This window comes from Lycium barbarum, chromosome 1 (assembly GCF_019175385.1).
Source record: "Lycium barbarum isolate Lr01 chromosome 1, ASM1917538v2, whole genome shotgun sequence".
Classification (NCBI taxonomy): domain Eukaryota; kingdom Viridiplantae; phylum Streptophyta; class Magnoliopsida; order Solanales; family Solanaceae; genus Lycium; species Lycium barbarum.
Genome location: NC_083337.1, coordinates 165,903,700 through 165,924,772, shown reverse-complemented (window position 1 = coordinate 165,924,772; position 21,073 = coordinate 165,903,700). Strand labels below are relative to the sequence as shown.

The 21,073-nt window shown below is 32.9% G+C and overlaps 1 protein-coding gene across 2 annotated transcripts; it reads right to left on the bottom strand.

Annotated features, from left to right (window-relative positions):
• Positions 1–46: 46 nt before the first annotated feature.
• On the bottom strand, positions 47–7,162 carry LOC132605289 (mitochondrial hydrolase YKR070W). Of its 2 annotated transcripts, XM_060318490.1 has the most exons (12): positions 6,956–7,160; positions 6,776–6,879; positions 5,330–5,365; positions 3,654–3,727; positions 3,445–3,485; positions 2,540–2,611; positions 2,237–2,438; positions 1,515–1,610; positions 1,356–1,423; positions 955–1,150; positions 789–872; positions 47–539 (listed from the first exon to the last, which is right to left on the bottom strand). In XM_060318490.1, exons 1-12 carry the CDS (start codon positions 7,030–7,032, stop codon positions 480–482), a joined length of 1,110 nt encoding a protein of 369 aa, XP_060174473.1. In that variant the 5' UTR covers positions 7,033–7,160; the 3' UTR covers positions 47–479. The 2 variants fall into 2 exon arrangements, with proteins under 2 accessions (XP_060174473.1, XP_060174479.1); XM_060318496.1 differs by lacking the exon at positions 2,540–2,611 and having other exon boundaries at positions 6,956–7,162.
• Positions 7,163–21,073: the final 13,911 nt, after the last annotated feature.

The window sequence follows — 21,073 nt, the reverse complement described above, 5'->3', positions numbered from 1 at the left end:
TAATTACTAAAGCTATATATGGAAAAGGTATATCATAAACAGTCTCTACTCTGCCAAACTCATCCATCAGATAACTTGTGTAGTAAATTCCTATAAGAAGCTGGAACCTACTCCATAACAAGGTCATTTGAAGTTTAACAATAATATTCTGACAAAAATGGATATCAAGACCGTTTACAGCAAGAAATGATCTGGACAACGAATCAACTCGGTTCTGGGAATGACGTGCTAAAATGTTCATGTACTTTCCTCTCAGATACAAGAATCAGGTTTGCAGCACTTGTTTCTTCAACAGGTGCAGAGCTCTAATCAATGCTTTATTGTAATGAGAACAAATTTGGAATTTTTTGCACTCGCCGAATAGAGGCATATAAATGTTGATTTGCAAAGCTAGGAGGTCCGCCAAATCTTCTTCATGGAAATTAGTCCAATTAACATATCTAAGGTAAAAAAATGTTGAGAGTTTTACCAGATGTGCATCATGAGATACACTCCTTGTTCAAAATGTAGTCTACTGCTTCTTCCACAGTGTCAACAACCTGCACCGAATGAAGATCATGCTTGGGTAACGTGTCCTTTGTAAACATCATCATATTTGCTTAACGGCTGTCCAGAAATGGACCATACTGTAAATATGTGTGTGGATACCATATATCCACTTACTAGCTTTACAAACCAATTTTCGTCGACTGGGTGAGTGCAAAAGGAATTAAAGAGGAAACAGTTATGTGTTATCCTATAAAGAAATAAATATATGCAGTCATAGGTCAAAGATATCATTTACCCACCAGATCTGCGGGAAAATCGTCATGATTTTCTTTCCCCTTGAAGACCCCAGTCCTTGTCAAAATAGAGAACCAAGGAATTCCAGCCTAAAAGGTAAGATTTAGACTTATATATAGTTCAAGTTATGAAATAGCTTAGTAGTAGCATAAAATAAGTCTAAGAACAAACCTGCCGAGCTCCTTTGATATCAACAGAGGGATTATCACCAATCATATATAAGGTTTTGAAATGCTGCTTTCTACCATCAACCTGATGGTTATTGTGACATGATTGTAGAACTTGCATCAATACTGTCTCCGCATTATTAAATACAAAAGGATTTGGTTTCCCATATGACGTATACTTCAGAACAGCAGGGTGAACGCTGTAACAAAAACTGGTCTCAGAAGCACATTACCGGAAGGTGTAGTTTCTTTTACATCATATCTACATCCATCTTACATATATTTTTTTACGTAATATTAAGATATATACAAATCTATTATCAGAGCAAGATAATAAAATGCAAGCTACATTCTCAATTGTCAGATATCACATCAAGTCTGAAGATATTTGAAAATGAGCCTCACGCATTGAAGACGGATTCTAGTGCAATCCTGAAAGCACCCATGCCAAGTCGTTCAGATGGAAACAAAGCCTAGAGTCAAAGGTTAGATAGAAAAAGTTACATTCTCTATGAATATGTTCAGAAAAGCAAGGACAATCAGATCTATTTAGAACTGAAAAACCTGATAGGCAAGGTCATCATTTGCAAAAAAGAGTGGTGGCTGGTGTGCAATCTCTTTTCCTGGAAGCCCTCCAGTCCTTAGAATGTCACAGAGAACCTAAAATTGACTTCTCGTGTGTTAGACTTGCAAAACTTCAATCGGGGGAGTGAAAGCAAATTTGAGCACATTAATTCCATGTAGTAAGACAAGAAGATGCATGCAAATGCACACAAAAATCAAGAAAAAGAGGAACAGCAAGATGTCTGGAAGTTTGATGGACCTGACTGGGACTGTAAAATAAGACTTCACAAATCAAAGCGAAAGATAGATTATGAAAAGCGATCAGAAAGAAGTTTATTAGTCAAATATTGAAGTACACATCTGGTTAACAAATGTATCTGCAAATCACTAATTCCTTAATAGAAATCCACCAAGCCAAATATACTTGGCATCTGGTGAAATAGTTGAATGATACATCCACTAGATTCAATGTTATATGTCAAGGGCTATCTTATATGAAAAAATTCATCAACGAGCCTACCCTAAGCCCCACCCCAAACCAAGAAAAGAAAAGAAAAAGGAGATAAGAAAAAAAAAAAAAAAAAAAAGAGAGAGAGAGAAAGCATGAAGAGGAAAATATAGCATAGAAGTGTCGATCAATCTTTGTTTCTTTACATATAACTTTAGCTTTAATCTTCCAGGTAAATGCAAGCTTAAGCCTATTAGATTATAAAGAAGAGTACCTGGATGTCCCTGCTCCAATCAACAGAATCACTAACAACAAAAACTGCCTGCACTCTCTGTAAGCACGGATCATTGCTCAAAGCTATATGCTTAGACTTGTTATTCTGATTAACGTCCTGCTTGTCTGTCCATTTTTTGTATTGTGCCAATGGGTCAATGTTGTCAAAACAAGATGCATATTCATCTATGGAGAGAACATTTCTGAAATTTAAAGAATAGTAGTATATCACTGTTGAAATTGTTAAGTATTTGAAGAATGCACTTTAAACCACATTGATAAGGTGCAAAACCAGGGAGTTTACTTAAAACCATATTCAGACATCACTTCAGCAGGTTCTCCTTTTCCAACAGCAACAACAAGCTCATTCTCAAATCTGTTAACATAGATTTAACTTGTTAAAGCCAACCAAAGCAAATTTTGATCTTTCAAACTTGATTTTTAATTAATATAAACTGCTCTAGTTCCACATATATTTTCCCTTTTAACCCTGCTGTGCTATCCTGCAAATCTATAGGGCATTGATGGAACACCACACTTCCACTCTGGGCTCTCAAGTTTGGTTGTTGTATCAGTATCTAACACTTCTCTTTTCTCAAACACGATGCACTGACCAACACTTCAGCACTTTTAGCTCTAGCAAGTCCATATAATTAATACATGTAATCATAACTGATGAGATAAATATTTCTGGATGTCCAATTTGGGACAGCAGAATATGTTGCATGCACTTTCAGAGTCAATTCTTGAATACCAATTAAACGGAAAGTCAGTTCTTGAATACCAATTAAACGGACAACCATTTGCTAAGCTTTTTTGTTTTCTTTCTTTTTCCAAACAAGATAACCATTTTTTAAACTGTTACAGTGATTATTTGTAAGTGGTCAATTTACTGAAGACATGCTTGCACTTCTATAACTAAGCTATGTCCTGCTTTAAAATATGCGGTGTTGACATACTGATAATTCACATGTTGTTAGGTGTTTCTAAAGTTTATTGCTATTAGTTCCAGTTCAGAAGAAGGCACATCCTTGCATTACATTCTTATAAAGCACACCCGCACTAAAGAAGTAGAGATATCTGACATTCTTATAGAGTACACCCGCACTAAAGAAGTAGAGATATCTGTTTTCTTCTACTAATTTTTTTTTTTTTTTTTAATATTTGAATGGGGAGAGTGGGTACGAGATTTAACAAACGAAAGATTACCTTCTCATCAACTGTTTGAATGGTGTATGCCCCTGTATAACCTGCAGATCAAACACACAAGGCTTTAAGATAAGGAGCAAGTGCACATCCTAGGACTACCAACTCATGGAAAGGTCCATTGTTGAAGAAGAAGAGCAGATTATGATCAAGACGAAAACACTAATTAATCAGATAAAACTTCAACACTATGTCTCTCCGAAATAGTATACCTGTAAAGGTAGGATATTGACATCCAACAATCCACCCAACTCCTTTGCTCTTTTAGATTCAGGAACACCACCTCCTATGGAATATAAAATACCACATCAAGCCTCTTTCTTCTGATAAGCAATAAGCTCTCAAAATTCACGCCTACTACTCCAAGGTTCAGAACAGTAGGTCACAATAAGGTTGTCTCGACGAGTCACAGAAGGAAACATCAATTACTTTGATAGGAGAACCAGTATAGGATGGATGAATATTTACTGTGATTCTAGTAAGTGAAAGAAGCCACTCCACCTATTTGGCATAATTTTTCACTCAATCTCTATCATTAGATCCAATTAAAGAGCTCCATCGATAAACCTAATTCTTTCTTTTAGAATTTCATCGATAGACCTAGTTTATGTTCACCTGATGCATAGAACACATAAGAAGCGCATGTCATTTTGATTACACTCAATTTTGTTAGGTATAAAAAGTGGAAACTCAAGACAAAAGGAATGTAAATGTGAAACCAGCACGGAAGCTGATCGACTTTGAATGTCTTGATCGAAGAGATTTTTCTGAAGTAAACCTTGCACCCATCTCCATATGGAACTATGAACCAAAATACTAATATCTTTACTGGGAGAGAACTAATATCCTATGAATCATCAATTATTTAAGGGATATCGTTATCAACAACTTCAACCACCTAAAAATTCCCTTCTACGTCAGAGGCATAGAACTGGGGTATATAAACATGTAGTGGCCTGTATCATTAACCGGAGTTTCACTGACCTACTCCAAACTCTTATGCTTAACAGCAATATGTGGATGGTGAGTATCCTTGTTGAGTTGAGATAAGTTAGTTTGGTAGAAGGGAATTTTTAGGTGGTTGAAGTTGTTGATAACAATATCCCTTAAATAATTGAGTGTCCTTTTGATTACACTCAATTTTGTTAGGTATAAAAAGTGGAAACTCAAGACAAAAGGAATGTAAATGTGAAACCAGCACGGAAGCTGATCGACTTTGAATGTCTTGATCGAAGAGATTTTTGCACCCATCTCCATATGGAATCCATATGGAACTATGAACCAAAATACTAACCGATGATAATGGGTTTTATTCATTCATAGAAGTGGCAAAATATCTTTACTGGGAGAGAATTAATATCCTATGAATCATCAATTATTTAAGGGATATTGTTATCAACAACTTCAACCACCTAAAAACTCCCTTCTACCAAACTAACTTATCTCAACTGAACAAGGATACTCACCATCCACATATTGCTGTTAAGCATAAGAGTTTGGAGTAGGTCAGTGAAACTCCAGTTAATGATACAGGTCACTACATGTTTATATACCCCAGTTCTATGCCTCTGACACCTTCTTCTGCTTTCATATTACTTCAGGAAATGTTCAACCTCAAGCAACACTTAGTAATCACTAATAACAAATAAGACAGTACAGCACGTTCTCAGAGCAGACCACCTACTGGCACGAAAGAGATGGTATAAGATGTAAATTTAGCGAGTTAACGTGTTGATATGGATTTATTCAAATGTCATGATCCGTCCTATTCCGGAACTTGTGATGTCTAACTTAGATACTTGCATTTACGGAGCTGTTAGTTTAAGTAGCTAGAGAATTAAGTAGCTAGAGAACGAAAGCACAATAACCAGTTACATCAACCACTCACCATTGGTCAAGAATACATAGGGAACCTTCAAAATACCTGCACAAATCAAAAGTTACTAAAGTTAACCTCCCTAATCATGATTACCAACAGAAAGTGCCAATAAATAGCTCCAAGCCTGTAAAAGTATGAGTCAGCAGTATTTAGATGGTAACGTTACAACATCACAAAGGAGAGGACAACTTCTCATCAGAAGAACTCAATCAGAATGAGAAAATGAAGTCCTTCAAAGACTACAGAAAACACTATGAAGTAATCATTTTCCATGTTTTCAAAGTAAGTGGAGAATTCAACAGATTAATATAGGGTGCGTCCTATATGATGGAAAATGTTTTCTGTGAAAAGTACGTTTTATCGGGTAATAAATTTCTGAATCTTTTTCCACTGTTTAGTTGAATCAAAAAGTTAACATATGGTGATCATAAGATAGAGAACTAGGTGTAAGGTAGCCGGTTTTGGTCCGATATCAAGAAAGAAAAAGGAGTGTGTTTGGGGTGATAGTTTTTGAGTGTTACAGATTGATAGCATTGTCCATATATTGTTAAAGCATATGATACCGGATATTTTGTATAGAAAAATTACTTCAGTGCATATCAATTTCCCCCTTTTGGTGGAAATTTTCCACAATTCTTGATAACCAAGCACTGAAAAATGATTTTATCAAGAAATATACTTCTTCAAACATTTCTGGCATGCCAAATACACCAATAGTTAAGCTATATATTAATTTCAGGAGTAACAACAAAAAATATGAGTGAGCGCCTATAGCTTATTCTGGAATATCATTCTCATTCCCTCTTGCATCAACCCTGAGGCTGTATAAGTTCATGTATATTACTCCCTCCGGTTCAAAAAGGGTGTCCACTTAGCCTTTATTTTTTGGTTCAAAAAGAGTGTCCACTCACCAAATCAAGAAAGAATTAATCTTACTTTTTCATATTTGCCCTTATTAAGTGTTAAGTGACCAAAACCCAACACCTATTTAATTAGGGGCATTTTAGTCAAATTATCTATTTTTGCCTAAGAGTTAGTTATTGTGCAAATGTGTAAGTGGACACTCTTTTTGAACCGGAGGGAGTAGTAAGATTTCTTCTAAGGGAGCTAAAAGTAAAATAACAAAAGTTGAACATTTTTCCTTTATACTTGTTTGCTTTACCACATAAAGTACATAAAAAGGGCAGCGCGGTGCACAAAGCATCTTGCGTTATCACGGTATGGAAAGGGTCGCACTCCAAAGGGTGTGATTCAGTAAATATTTTACATTATACATAAAAAGAGAATGTTAACTCGAGCTTTGCAAAATATGCAGGCCACTAGAATTCCTAAGTTGTATCTTCTAAGTATAATTCTCATTTGCTCTTGTAACAAATCAAACCTTATACGATTACGAATATCTATAAAATTTCAATTGGAAGAATAAAATAAGAAGAAACAATTAAGCAAATGTACCGGCATGGTCATAAAGGCGTTTGAGAGCTCGAGGAGAGGCGCCGATAGGATTGCTGCCGCGGAGCAAAACGCCGTCAATGTCGAACGCAATGCCGAATGAGGCTCTGCATTATCAAATAGATTATGAATTGTCATAAAACTATAAAAGATGACTAAAGAGATAGGGGAGAAATTAAGTACGGATTGGAGGAGGAGTGAAGTTGACGATATGAGAAAGTTGAAGAGAGCTTTCTTGTTAAGATTTGCAGAATTCTCATATTCCAGTGTTGGAGAAGATGCTCCTATACCCACTTTTCGCCTTTTTCAACCCGACTGCTTTATTCCATTGTAAAATTTGTATGGTATGGAGCCCGTTGTAGCTTTAGCTCATTTAAAATAATTCATAAGCATTAGCATAAGGGTTAAAGATGATGTAACAAATTATATGCAGTGTTTGGATAAAGTAATAAGAAACTGAAGTGTAAGAAACTTTTTATATTAAAATGACTTAAATGCCCTTAAACTGTTGTGATTTTACAATAGTTTAAATTTTAGATTAATCTAAATACGAAATAACTATTGATTAGAATTATTTTTTTATAAGTATAAATTATTTTATGATAAGCGAAAATATTTAATAATTGACAAAAATAGTCATTAAATAACATACTTAAATACTACACGAAATATTTATATAGAGAACATCAAAAATAGAGAAATTCATAGACACCAAGAGGAATTATGAATATTCCATCAAGATGAAGTAGAGTTACGATAAAAACATTAGAAATTCAATATGCAAATCACGATTCTTCTTACTTAACACATGCAAATGAACTTTATAAAGTAATAAGGATGATAGAAGATTGATTTATAATTGATATCTTTATCATCCATAGCCAATTGTGTTTTATGCGGAAGTACTTTAGATTATTTCATGACGATAGTCGGCGTTGTTATTGAGTTTTGAGAAAAGTCATGAAAAAGGTAAGGAAGTGAAGTTATGGATAGGGTTAGGATTTTAATTTCAGTAGGAATATTTGAGGAATTACAAAATAATATTAAGGATAGAATTGCAAAAAAATTTATCAAACCTGAAGTGCTTATAAGCTGAAAAATGATAATATGACCAACTTATAAATTTTAACTTATTTTAGCGTATAAACACTTGATTCATAAGCACATTTAATTTTACCAAACGGATAAATAAATTAAAAAGTAACTTATAAGCAGGTTTGATCAGCTTATAAGTTTAACCAAACACCCTCATAATGTCCAAAATAATTAGCTTTTCAGCTTTTAAGTTTTGCTTGGTTTAGCTTTAGAAAAAAAAAAAAAAAACCACTTTGAAGTTCTTTTTTGCCTCAAAAGTTTTTGCAAACAAAAAACTTGCTAAAATTTTAATGAGTTACTTTATCCATGACACTAAATTAGTCCCCCCTTTGTTCTAACTTATATGACATTTTTTTAGTCAGTACAATTTTTTTTTTATATATTTAACAACAATTTAACGCGAATATTCTCATTTTCTCTTAATGAAATAATTTCTAACCACAAGAAAATTTATGTCTGTTTTCTATATTTAATAATAATTTAACTCTAAAATTTCAATTTTAACTTAATGGAATGATTTCTAGCCATAAAATTTGTTTTGGCTTGTTAAGACCATAAAATTAAAAAAAAAAAAACATTTTTTTCTTAAATTTTGTGCCCAGTAAAACACCCTCAGGTAAATAGGGACGGAGGTAATACTATTTTTATCACGTTAAAATAGTTACGTAAATGTTATAGTGAAGTGGGTGAAATTTTGTAACTATATACCATTACAACGAGTAAAGTTTATCAGCTTTCATATCACAAAAAATAATTTTGGAATTTTATTAAATTTTTAGCGGAAAAGGTCCAAAAATACCCCTGAACTATTGAAAAAGGCTCATAAATATCCTCCTTCCACCTTTTGGTCTAAAAATACCCTTAAGGTTTATTTTTGGCTCAAATATACCCCTCAAACTAACAAAGTTAAAGTTAACTCTTTTAAAAAGCCAAATGGCATTTTGTGATTGGACACATATATTATTTAATTTAAAAATTAAAAAATATGAACAAAACTGATTTTTTTTTTTTTGCATTTCGTGAATTAATCAACGAATTTTTTTATTTTTTTTTTGCATTTCGTGAATAAAAAAATGAAATAGGAAATTATAATTTTTTTTTGCATTTCGTGTATTGAAAAATGAAATAGGATAAAAAAATTAATTTTATTCATATAAAAACAAAATTGGAAAATATATTTTATCCAATTTTCCAATTTCGTTTTTATATGAACGAAAAAAAAATTATCCTATTTCGTTTTTTAATACACGAAATGCAAAAAATAATTATAATTTCCTATTTCGTTTTTTTTATTCACGAAATGCAAAAAAAAAACATATTTCGTTGATTAATTCACGAAATGCAAAAAAAAATAAAAACAGTTTCGTTCATATTTTTAAATTTTTTAGTTTTTAATTTTTAAGTTTCCACACAATTTTTTTAAAACAAATATGTAAATTACGGAATTTTATTATTGGCAATTTTTTTTTAAAATCTGGAATTTTAAATTACTGGAAATTTATTATTGGCAATTTTTTAAAAAATTTGGATTTTTTTTTTAAATTACGGAATTTTATTATTGACCAATTACAAATTGTCATTTGGCTTTTTAAAAGAGTTAATTTTAACTTGTTAGTTTGAGGGGTATATTTGAGCCAAAAACAAACCTTAAGGGTATTTTTAGACCTAAAAGGTGGATGGAAGGGTATTTTTAGACCAAAATATGAAAGGAGGGTATTTATGAACCTTTTTCAATAATTCAGGGATATTTTTGGACCTTTTCCGAATTTTTAGTGATGATGCGCGAACTATAACAATCCAGATAAAAGGAGCGCCGTATAACTTGAGACAAATAGACCATAAAACTATTGTGCCAAAAAGAGTAATGAATAAAATTACAATATTTACTAAGGCATTCACCAAAAGAATAAAAAGCCCTATATTATTATTCTTGACAAAAGCAAATATTCCATCTCCTCAATTACCTGTCTCCAACTAAACCAAAAACAGAGGAGAAATAGAAGACAGTCCCTATCACACTTGAGAAAATCAATTAAAATAATCAAAAGTTTATCCATTATACAAAAACAGGCTCATTTTCACTTCCATTACACACACAAATTGAAATTGAAACAAATCGAATTACATCATAGCCTTCGTCTTTAAAATTCAGATGTAACCAAGAGAAGACACCTCCATCTCCAATCTGTAGCTCGGATTTAAGTCACATGACGAGGTAAATAAACAACCACTGTTGATCCGAAAGACTTAAAAAAGGTATCTTCAAGGCAAGCTGAAGCTCGGGAAGAAAACAGGGGAACATAAATTATGTTCCCACATCCAAATGGGAATTATTAACTGATAATCCCCCAGTTTGCAATAATTGAACTAATCATCAGCAGCCGTGTACGTGTAAAGTCACCCGTCAGAATCAACACCGGAGTCGTAGCCTTCTCCTGGGGTTGCTATTGATGGTGTCGAGGACCCACTATTTCCATTCCTCCTTCCTGATTTGCCCCCAAAGGAAGCTAATTCAACAGCTGATTTCACCATAGACTTCAAAATCCTCATCTTGATTTGTCCCCTTCTTTGTGGAAAGCACTGCTTCTGGTCTGACTTGGTCATGGATTTTTCCATTTACAGGATTTTGGTTGTGATCAATTCTCAAGAAAAGGAAAGAAGAGAGAAAACAGAGCTTTTGAAATTGGAGATTAGAGAGTACCGGTAATGGGAAAGAATGAGTCAGTTAAAATTTAAGAGTATGATGATGATTGGGATAAAGGGAGGGCACCTTTTATATCAGTTCAAAAAAGGACCACATTGCAAATTCCAGTAACTTGGCGCCCAAGGCTCTGGAGTGGATGCCTAAATAGCATATCTGGCTTCTTGGAGTGCTTACGTGGACACTGAAATGGTCCACTTGACTACTGTACAATTCTAAGTGTGAAACAAAGCTGCCACGTGTTACTTTCACCTTAAGTAATGTATACATTTTCAAATTTTAAAAGGTTCATATAGTTGAAAGGTTCACTTTTGAGTAATAGTAAATGTTATGTTCGTGACAAGACGCTCAGGCGATTTCAGGATTTTAAGAGGATGGGTTCATCATTAGTTATGGTATATTTTGAATTCTTTTGCTTTTGATTCGTTGCAGCTTAGCGCCTATGAGTTTTTTTTTTTTGCCTTTTGGGGCTTGGGTAATTAGAAATAAAGAGGAAAAAAATTCATTAGATGTAATATAAAAAAAAGAAACACGTTTTTTACTTTTAGGTAATTAGAGTTATAGGAAAAAAAGGATTTAGAATAATATAAAAAGGAAAGTTAAAAGGCTGCTTTAGAAAATAAAAATATAAAAGTGTGCGGGAGCTTGGGTTCAATCCTAAGACCTTGAGGAGATAAACATAACTCCTAACCAGTGCCCCACTTGGCCTAGTTTGACCATGTGTTCTTTCAATTAATATTAGATATGTTTTCAGAATTATATATATGATATATCGAGTTTAGTCGAGTAACCATGTGTTCATATGATCTAAATTTCATACATAAATTCGCCTCTGACAAGACGGGGTTCATAGAGATGAAAACCATAGTGTTGAATTGAGTTTAAAAGGTTCATTGAGTCGTGGAAGGTTCAAAATTTTAAAAGGTTCATTGAGTCGTGGAAGGTTCAAAATCTTAAGAAAAAAAATTAGTTGAAAACAATATTAACACATCACCAAAGAGCTATGCTGCCACGGCGGATGGACTTTAAAGGCTCACACCTTCCCACCTGATTTTGACTTGGAACCAATGTTTTACTCCCTCCGTTCAGTTTAAGTTTTTCACGTTATTTAAAAAATAATAAATAAAATACATAATTTATTAATGTATTTATATTAATTGATATATATTTTAATTAAATTTAAAATGAGTAATAAATATTATGAGTAAAATTTTAAAAAAAAATATTTTCTCTTAATATTCTAAAAATAATAAATAAAAATTTATTTTTAAAATATTGAACAAATAAAAGTCAACAGAAGGAGTAGTACAAAAGTGACTAAAGAAAGTCAAAGGAAGTTTCTTTACTAGAAAATTACACATCAACCAAAGTTAGGCGACATTGTCCTGCAACTCACATTTCGGTCAGCTTAGTTCACACTAGTAAAGCTAAAACAAAAGCTTTAGTTTTTACTTCGTTTGCGCCCCCCCCAAAAAAAAGGGGGACTAGTAAAGCTTGATCAACGCATCTAAACTTCAGTGTAAACTCCGACAACTAATTCCTTTGAAAAAAAGTTACGAACTTGGAATTATATAAAGTTACTATAATCATGAATTTTAATATGAAATTTTTAAAATTATATAGTTACAATTTACAAATAACTTATTTTACTTTCTGAATGGTGATAGTGCGTTATACAAATTCGGACAAAGTCAGTTAAAGTGAGGAACGAATAATTGCTGCAGCAAGAATTAACCTTCCTCCATTTTTTTTTCATTGCACTTTTTTTCATTAAAGCACACACTTTATTTGCGCTTGGCGCTTAAAGCCCCCAACGGATCTTAAAGCTTTGTTGCACTTTCCGCTTTTGATAACACTGGTTGAGTCAAAAGGTTAACATATGGTGATAATAAGATAGAGACCAAGGTGTAAGGTTACTGGTTTTGGTCCGATATCAAAGGAGTGTTTGGGTGATACTTTTTGAGTATTAAAGATTGATAACATAGTCCAAATATTGTTAAAGCATATGATAATTTCCATAATTCTTGATAACCAAAGATTGATAATTGATTTTATCGAGAAATATACTTTCTTCAACCATCAACTCGCATGCCAAGTACACTGACGGTTAAGCTAATATATTAAGTTCAGCAGTAATAAATAAATAATGAGTGAGTGGCTAGAGCTTATTCTCGAATGTCATTCCCATTTTCTCTTGCATCAACCCTGTGGCAGTATAAGATCATGAATATTACTAAGATTTCTTCTGGAGGAGCTAAGTAAAATTGAACACTTAGGGTGTGTTCGGTATGAAAGAAAAATATTTACAATTTTTTCATGTTTGTTTGGTCAAAAATTTTAAAAATATTTTCTTTAGGAAAACAACTTTCTTAAAAATGAAAAAAATGACCTCCCCAATCAAAGTAGGGAAAACAAGTCCACAATTGATAATTCACCAACCACCCAACCCCCCCCCCCCAACCACCAAACCCCACGCAACTCCCTCACACACCACCCCTCCACCACCTGCACCCACCCCTAAAAAAAAAGAGTTTTAAATTTTTTTTTTTTGGGTTTTCTGCACCACCCTCCCCCTCCCCATGTGGGACACTCACCCCCCCCCCCTAAAAAAAGTTTTTAATTTTTTTTCATGACATCCGCCCCCCCCCCCCCACACACACCACTACCCCCTCCAAAAAAAAATCATTTTTAATTTTCTACAACCCCCCCCCCCCCCAAAACCGAATTTTGTACTTCATATTTAATTTTACCTTTATAAAAAATTAATAAAAATGAAAAGTTTGCGCGGTTAAATTTGGTAAGGGTGGGTGGTGGTGGGGTGGATAAAGAAAGAATTCCCAATTTTTTATAAAAGTTAAATAATTAAAATATATGGAATAGAATATTTTGGAGGGGGTGGGTGGGTGGGAGGGTTGGTGTGGTATTGGGGTGGTGGGGTTAGGGTGGGATTGGTGGGGCATGGCTGGTATTTTCCGAAAAATATTTTCTACCAACCAATCGAATATGAGAAAATAAGTAACAAATTCACTTATTTTCCACAGCCCAATCGAACATGAGAAAATAAGTAGAAATTCATTCATTTTCCAAGAACACATTTTGCAGGAAAATAATTTCCTTGAAAAACATTTTTTTTTCCATACCGAACACACCCTTATCCTTTATACTTCTTTGTTTGACCACATCCAGTACATATTTTACATTATACATATAAATAAGGGAAAATTACAACCCAAACCAGTATCTTTGGGAAGTGGCGGAGCCATGATTTTCAGATAGGGGGTTCAAAATATAAAGAAGTAAGCACATACAGAAGTCAAAGGGGGTTCAACATCTACTATATATACATAAAAAAAAAAAATAATCATGTATAAACAGTGTAATTTTCCGCCGAAGGACGAACCCCCTAGGCTCTACCTGGCTCCGCCCTTGCCTTTGAGTGATCTAGTTTACAATATAGCCGACAAATATATAAGTTTTGTATATTTATACTTAAATATATAGATAATATACATATACTATATGCATAGTCTATACTATATTAAAAGCATGAATTCTCTAACTTAAAAGTTAAATTACGAATATACCCTTTTAAATAACCTAAATACCCTACTTATTAAAAAAATAACTAACCTTACAAAAAGCCCCCAAAACCAACTATAACCTTACAAAAACCCCCCGAAACCAACGTTCATTAGTTGAATATTAAAAGTCACAACCATTCCTTTTAAGGAGTGAGTGTACATGTACCTTCGTGTATGTAGGTTTCTTCTTCGTCTTTTTTAAAATAAAAAATAAAAAATCATGTGTTTACATTCAAAAAATCTATCAGGCTGAAAAGTATAAAAACGGTGCTTTCGAAAAGTAAGTATTCCCTTTCCTTGGACGTTTCAGATGTAACAATGGAATTGCATTTTTTTTTTCCTGTTGTCCTTGATTGATGTATAATTTTCAAAAATATATTTTGCCTTTATATGGAAAACAAAAGACGTCAATCAAGAGAAATCCTTTAATCTGAAGATTTGAAACTTTCAATTATAAAACTCAATAATTGGAAATAAACAAGAGAAGCAAACTAATAACTTTGTAGAAAGGAGGGAGAGATTGTATTCACTTCTTGTTGATATCTCTTAACAAATTGAGAACTTAACCATCTATTTATAGAGATGGTAAATCTCTTGATGAAGTCATCAATGACAACACCAAGAGTTAAAATCAAACTTATGTTGCTTCATTTTCTTCATTTCATACATGCCACCAAATGTACATGTACCTACTCTTATTTAGGACATGTGAAAAACCTACACTATATGGACATTCATATATATATTTTATAACACTCCCCCTTGGATGTCCATTGATAGATAATATGCCTCGTTAAAACCTTACTAAAAAAAACACAGTGGAAAAAATTCTAGTGAAGGAAAAAGAGTACATATTTCTAATAATATACATTTTGGTTGCCTCATTAAAAACCTTACAAGAAAAACCCAGTGGGACAAAACCTTGTATGGAAAAAAGAGTGCAACATGTATTAACTCCCCATGATGAGAACTTCAGTCCAAGTATTTGAGTCTTCGCATTCCACCCCCTGATGAGAACTTCAGTCCAAGTATTTGAGTCTTCGCATTCCAATCTTGTGCACCATCTTCTTGAAAGTTGCGGTTGGTAGAGACTTGGTGAACAAATCATCCATATTATCACTTGAACAAATCTGTTGCATGTTGATATCACTATTCTTTTGGAGCTCGTGTGTGAAGAACAACTTTGATGAAATGTGCTTTGTCCTATCTCCTTTTATGAATCCTCCTTTCAATTGGACAATACATGTTGCATCATCTTCATATAAGATTGTGGGTATTTTATCACATTTCAAACCACACTTTTCTCGAATGAGATGTATTATTGACCTCAGCCACACAACTTCACGGCTCGCTTCATGAATAGGTATTATTTCAGCATGATTTGATGAGGTAGCCACAATAGACTGCTTTGTAGATCGCCAAGATATGGCAGCGCCCCCACAAATGAATACATAGCATGTTTGAGATCTAGCTTTGTGTGGGTCAGATAAATACCCTGCATCGGCATAACCAACAAGATCGGGACTGCAATTGCTAGAATAAAATAAGCCCAAATCGATAGTCCCCTTTAAATACCTCAATATGTGTTTAATTCCGTTCCAGTGTCTCCTTGTAGGAGCACAACTATGTCTCGCTAACACATTAACTGAAAATGCTATGTCAGGCCTTGTGGTATTGGCAAGATACATTAGTGCACCAATTGCACTAAGATATGGTACTTCTGGACCAAGAATTTCCTCATTCTTTTCTTGAGGTCGGAACAGATCTTTATTCGCATCAAGTGATCGAACAACCATTGGAGTACTTAATGGATGTGCTTCATCCATATAAAATCATTTCAACACTTTCTCTGTATATGCAGATTGATGGACAAAAATGTCATTTGTCAAATGTTCAATTTGCAAACCAAGGCATAATTTTGTCTTTCCAAGATCTTTCATCTCAAATTCCTTCTTTAAATAATCAATTGCCTTTTTGAACTCTGCAGGAGTTCCAATAAGGTTTATGTCGTCAACATATACAACAAGTACAACAAACTCCGATCTTACTTTTTTTATAAAAACACATGGGCAAATTGCATCATTTTTATAGCCTTCCTTTAACAAATATTCACTAAGGCGGTTATACCACATGCGCCTGGATTGCTTTAAACCATTAATAAATGACGTGCCTCGTTAAAACCTTATTAGGAAAAAACCCCGTGGAAAAAATTCCTAATGAAGGAAAAAGAGTACACATATCTAGTAATACGCTTTGAGAGCTGCCTCATTAAAAACCTTGCCAGGAAAACCCAAATGGGACAAAACCTTGGTCAAGGGAAAAAGAGTACAGTGCGTATTTGCTCCCCCTGATTAAAGCAATACATAATTCTTGACGATGATGTAACAAATCTTGTATACCAACTTATCATATCTTGAGATTGACAGAGCTTTTATCAGATCTGTCAAATGACCATTTGACGAACTGGTTGATGATCTGCACCTTCCTTTCTCAGATAGAGTTGCATCATCGCCGTATAATATTGTTGCAATCAGGACAAGTACATCATGACTTGCTTCATAATCTGTTGTTGTCTTTCTATGATTTGACTGTCATGACAATAATCCTTCATGGAAATAGATAACACATCTGGATTGAATTCTTATGTCGGTCAGATGAATGCCCTGTATGTCCAAAACACTTGACAGTATTGGTTAGGACAAATATATTCATGTCAGGGCTTTCATTTGCAATATGCAGTTGATCTATTTCAATAACTCCATGTTGGAGTAAATTATATCATGCATGTAGTTATAGCAAGATATATAAATGCATCAACTACACAAATATATGGTACTTCAGGACCATTTCAATTTTCTCATTTCAGCAGATATAATCAAGTGCTTTTGGAAACTCTTCAAGAGCTCCAATAATATTCATTAAGCCGATTTCAGTACATCAGCCTTGATTCATTTAATCCATTTAAGGATTTATAAACAAGTTTCCCAAGAATTTGTATATGCTTCAGGCATTTTGAATCCTTCAGAATTTTTCATATAAATTTTGTCAAGTAATTCATATAGGATGTGAAAACATCTATTTCTATTTAAATGATATGACATCTTCTGGTGTCTGGACAACAGGTCAAATAAGCTTTATGCTTACCAAGATGCGTCATTTCACTTGATAATAATTTCTAAGTCAGCATGCTTTAATAGACGTAGAATTTAGATCCTCACAATCTTTTACAATATTGCGCTATATTGTATCAAAATATTGTCGACAAGATATCATGTTGTATCGGTTCGCAATTCGACATAACTTACTGAGATCTCATCACTTCATTATTTTCAGGTACCTGAACCTCGCATAAGGTTTCATGAAGTGTTATGTCGTCGGCTCTTCAAGAGCACTTTGCCTCCTTATTATGATCATTTGCTCCTCCCTTTTTTTCAAGGATTATTATATTTGGAACCGATTGGTCTACCATGCTCCATGCATGTTGTAGATTCTGTCCTTCAGGGACATTAGGAGCATTTTTCAGATCAAAATATGAAATAGTTGGGTCAGCAAATGCTTCCAGCATTTCACTTGAATTATCTGAGGATCATACTGATGATAATTCACAACATATTTCTTAGCTGCTTATTCTCTCCCCCTTATTTTAGTGACATATGTCCCCATTTTCTTTGGGAAAATCCATCTGTGTGCATCATGGTATATCCATTAATCATGTACCACACATCAAATGCTAAAAGATGGAAATATCTAGTTCCTGACCCTGAACCAAATATGAGGGGAGAATTTATCAAAATTTATTGATCTGAAACATACAAGTGCTGTTGTATGCAATATATCATATCTCAGACTAACATCTGAAACTCTGTTCTCATAAGCAATGGTTTAGCTGTATTATGGAGGCATCTAATGTCAAACCAACTTAGATATAAACCAGCGTTATCAAATGATTGTCTTGATTACATATTCTGAAAATTGTGCTTCCAACTCAATCATTTTGAGCAAGCAACTTCGTAAATGTCAAACTGCCAGTTGACAATAAACATACATGTGACCGTCTCACATATGCATCTATTTAAGACATCACATTATAGGTGAAGGGGACCACATTCACCTTTTATATTTTTCAAAATTTTTGGGATTCAGTCCCAACATTAGCTGGTGTAATCAACTTATCATGAGAACAAGCAACACAAACAAATTCTTAAAGAATCTTCTAGTTCTTCAATATGTTTTTAATACTCAATTAGCACATCAGATTTAAATTAGGACGATCAAAATGGTCTTGTCAACTGATAAAATTATCTGTACCCGTAAACTTCAAGTTTACCATGACGAGTGCTATTTCTTTTGATAAACTTCTGGTTTACTATTGCATGAAATTGTATATCAATAAACTTCTGGTTTATTGTGGTATGTGATCTCATCATGCTCGGGTAACATTTCACTTGTGTATTTCTTAACCATAGTAACTTGAAGATATTTAATATTCCGATCATTTGTAGTCTCAATATGATAACCATTTTTATTGTTAGTAAACTTCAGGTTTACTACAGTGTTCCGATCGTACCAATTATGATCTACGATGAATGGTATTATCATATATAACATCTTCAAGAGACTTCAATTTATTTGTCATAATCAGATATTATTTGGACATTGCTAGTGTCATGATACTTGTAAATAAATAATTATCTCTTCTGGAGATGGATCATGATATTTTCACAATCAAATGCACGTTTATATTTATAGGCTTTACTACATATTATCACATTCACTTCAGGGAATGGATCTATATTTATAGCTTATATCAAAAGTTCTCATTCTTCAAAAATGGAACACAATCAGCTGAACGTGCAGGCCTTAAGTATATCAAATTGTGATAGCTTAAAATTTCTTTTAAGATATTGCTACTTCAGGAGCAAATCGAGATATGCATATAATGTAGAGATTTTTCTCTAACATATTTTCAATATAAATCACAATATGGATGCCTATATATGAATCATCACTTCCAGTGATCATGATCCATAAATATAAATAAATTTAGTGATACCTTAGACTTGTGAAGTATGAATGACACTTTTGGGATCATTCTAAAAACAAGTACCAAATTAACCACGACATACGCATATATAAACATAGCATGTAACATTAGAAGTGAATTAAAGATATTAAGCCAACAATAATAAGAAAAAGGCTCAAATCACTTTACCTGTGATGGAAACTGTTTTCATTATAAGATACTAGTATAACTTACTAGATACCCAAACCTCATGAAGAATTGCAAACAATACTTGATTACATACACCGTCGTGAACCGTTTCCGGATGATTTATAATTGCAACCCCTTAAATAACAAAAACTTTTGCATAAGTATATTATTTTAGATGGGTAGGACAATACCTTGATTTTCAGTAAGGCATGGATGACACAAAGACGGTAGTACCGATATGGGCTAAACTCAAATAAAAGATTAGAGCTTCGTGCTGATAACGTGTTATAAAACTATATAATTGGAAATAAACAAGAGAAGCAAACTAATAACTTTGTAGAAAGGAGGGAGAGATTGTATTCACTTCTTGTTGATATCTCTTAACAAATTGAGAACTTAACCATCTATTTATAGAGATGGTAAATCTCTTGATGAAGTCATCAATGACAACACCAAGAGTTAAAATCAAACTTGTGTTGCTTCATTTTCTTCATTTCATACATGCCACCAAATATACATGTACATACTCTTATTTAGGACATGTGAAAAACCTACACTATATGTACATTCATATATATATATATATATATATATATATATATATATATATTTTATAACAATTTTGCCTTTATATGGAAAACAAAAGACGTCAATCAAGAGAAATCCTTTAATCTGAAGATTTGAAACTTTCAATTATTAGTATCAATGAACGCGAAATGTTTTGTTCTTTTCTTAGGTGTTCAAGATATATGATTACATTTCTTTTAATGAAGCCTGAATTCGTTTGTTTATATCTGCACATACAGAAATTAGTTGATGGGAAAGGATTTAAATTAAAAATTCAGAAAGATATTCTGCCTTATTTATTAAGTAGGGACATTAAGTTTGGTAAATGGGCACCATTAATTTTGTTTTGAAATAACTTTTAACTCTGCTATTGTCTATTTCTCGCTTTTGTAGATAATATGTTATAGAGAAATGAAGATGAAATCACATACGATCAGACCTTTTATATCAACATTCTTATATAATAACACCTCATTATAAGAACTATGCTTTTCTCGGAACTGATTTTTTAATATTATACTTTACCTCTTTATAACAGTTTTTTTTCTATAACAACAACATTTATCTTCATAACAACGCGCTAGCTCTTTGTAAAATTACGCTTCTATAACAACTATCTTCTTTTTTTGTAGTATAATACTTAACCATTTTATAGAAATAGAATCTCTATGATTATCAATAATAGGTCTAGACATTTTGATCAAATATTTTAATACTTTAATACATTATTTATGATAAAGAATATGAAATGAATATATATTTCCATCATTAAAAGACTTCTCTTCTTTATACAAAGTGTGATGAAATTTAGGATTCAAAATTAAAGTGATATCTTTGAGAGTTAAATTTAAATAATTTTGTTATTTTTTATAATATTAAAAAACAAAAAAAAAAAGATTTTATGCATATTTTTTTTTCCTATAACGGTCAAATAAGATTTAAATGTCAAATATCGTTATAGGTGTATAATAGCCAGTCGCTATAGCAGTCAAAAAATCTGGGAATGGACGAGGTTGCTATAGAAAGATTTGACTGTATATATGTACTAATGGGTATGTGTGAGTCCAATTCTACTGCTTTGAGTTTGTTGCACTCCTAAAGATATATTATAGACAATATACTTCTTATATATAGTGGTAATATAT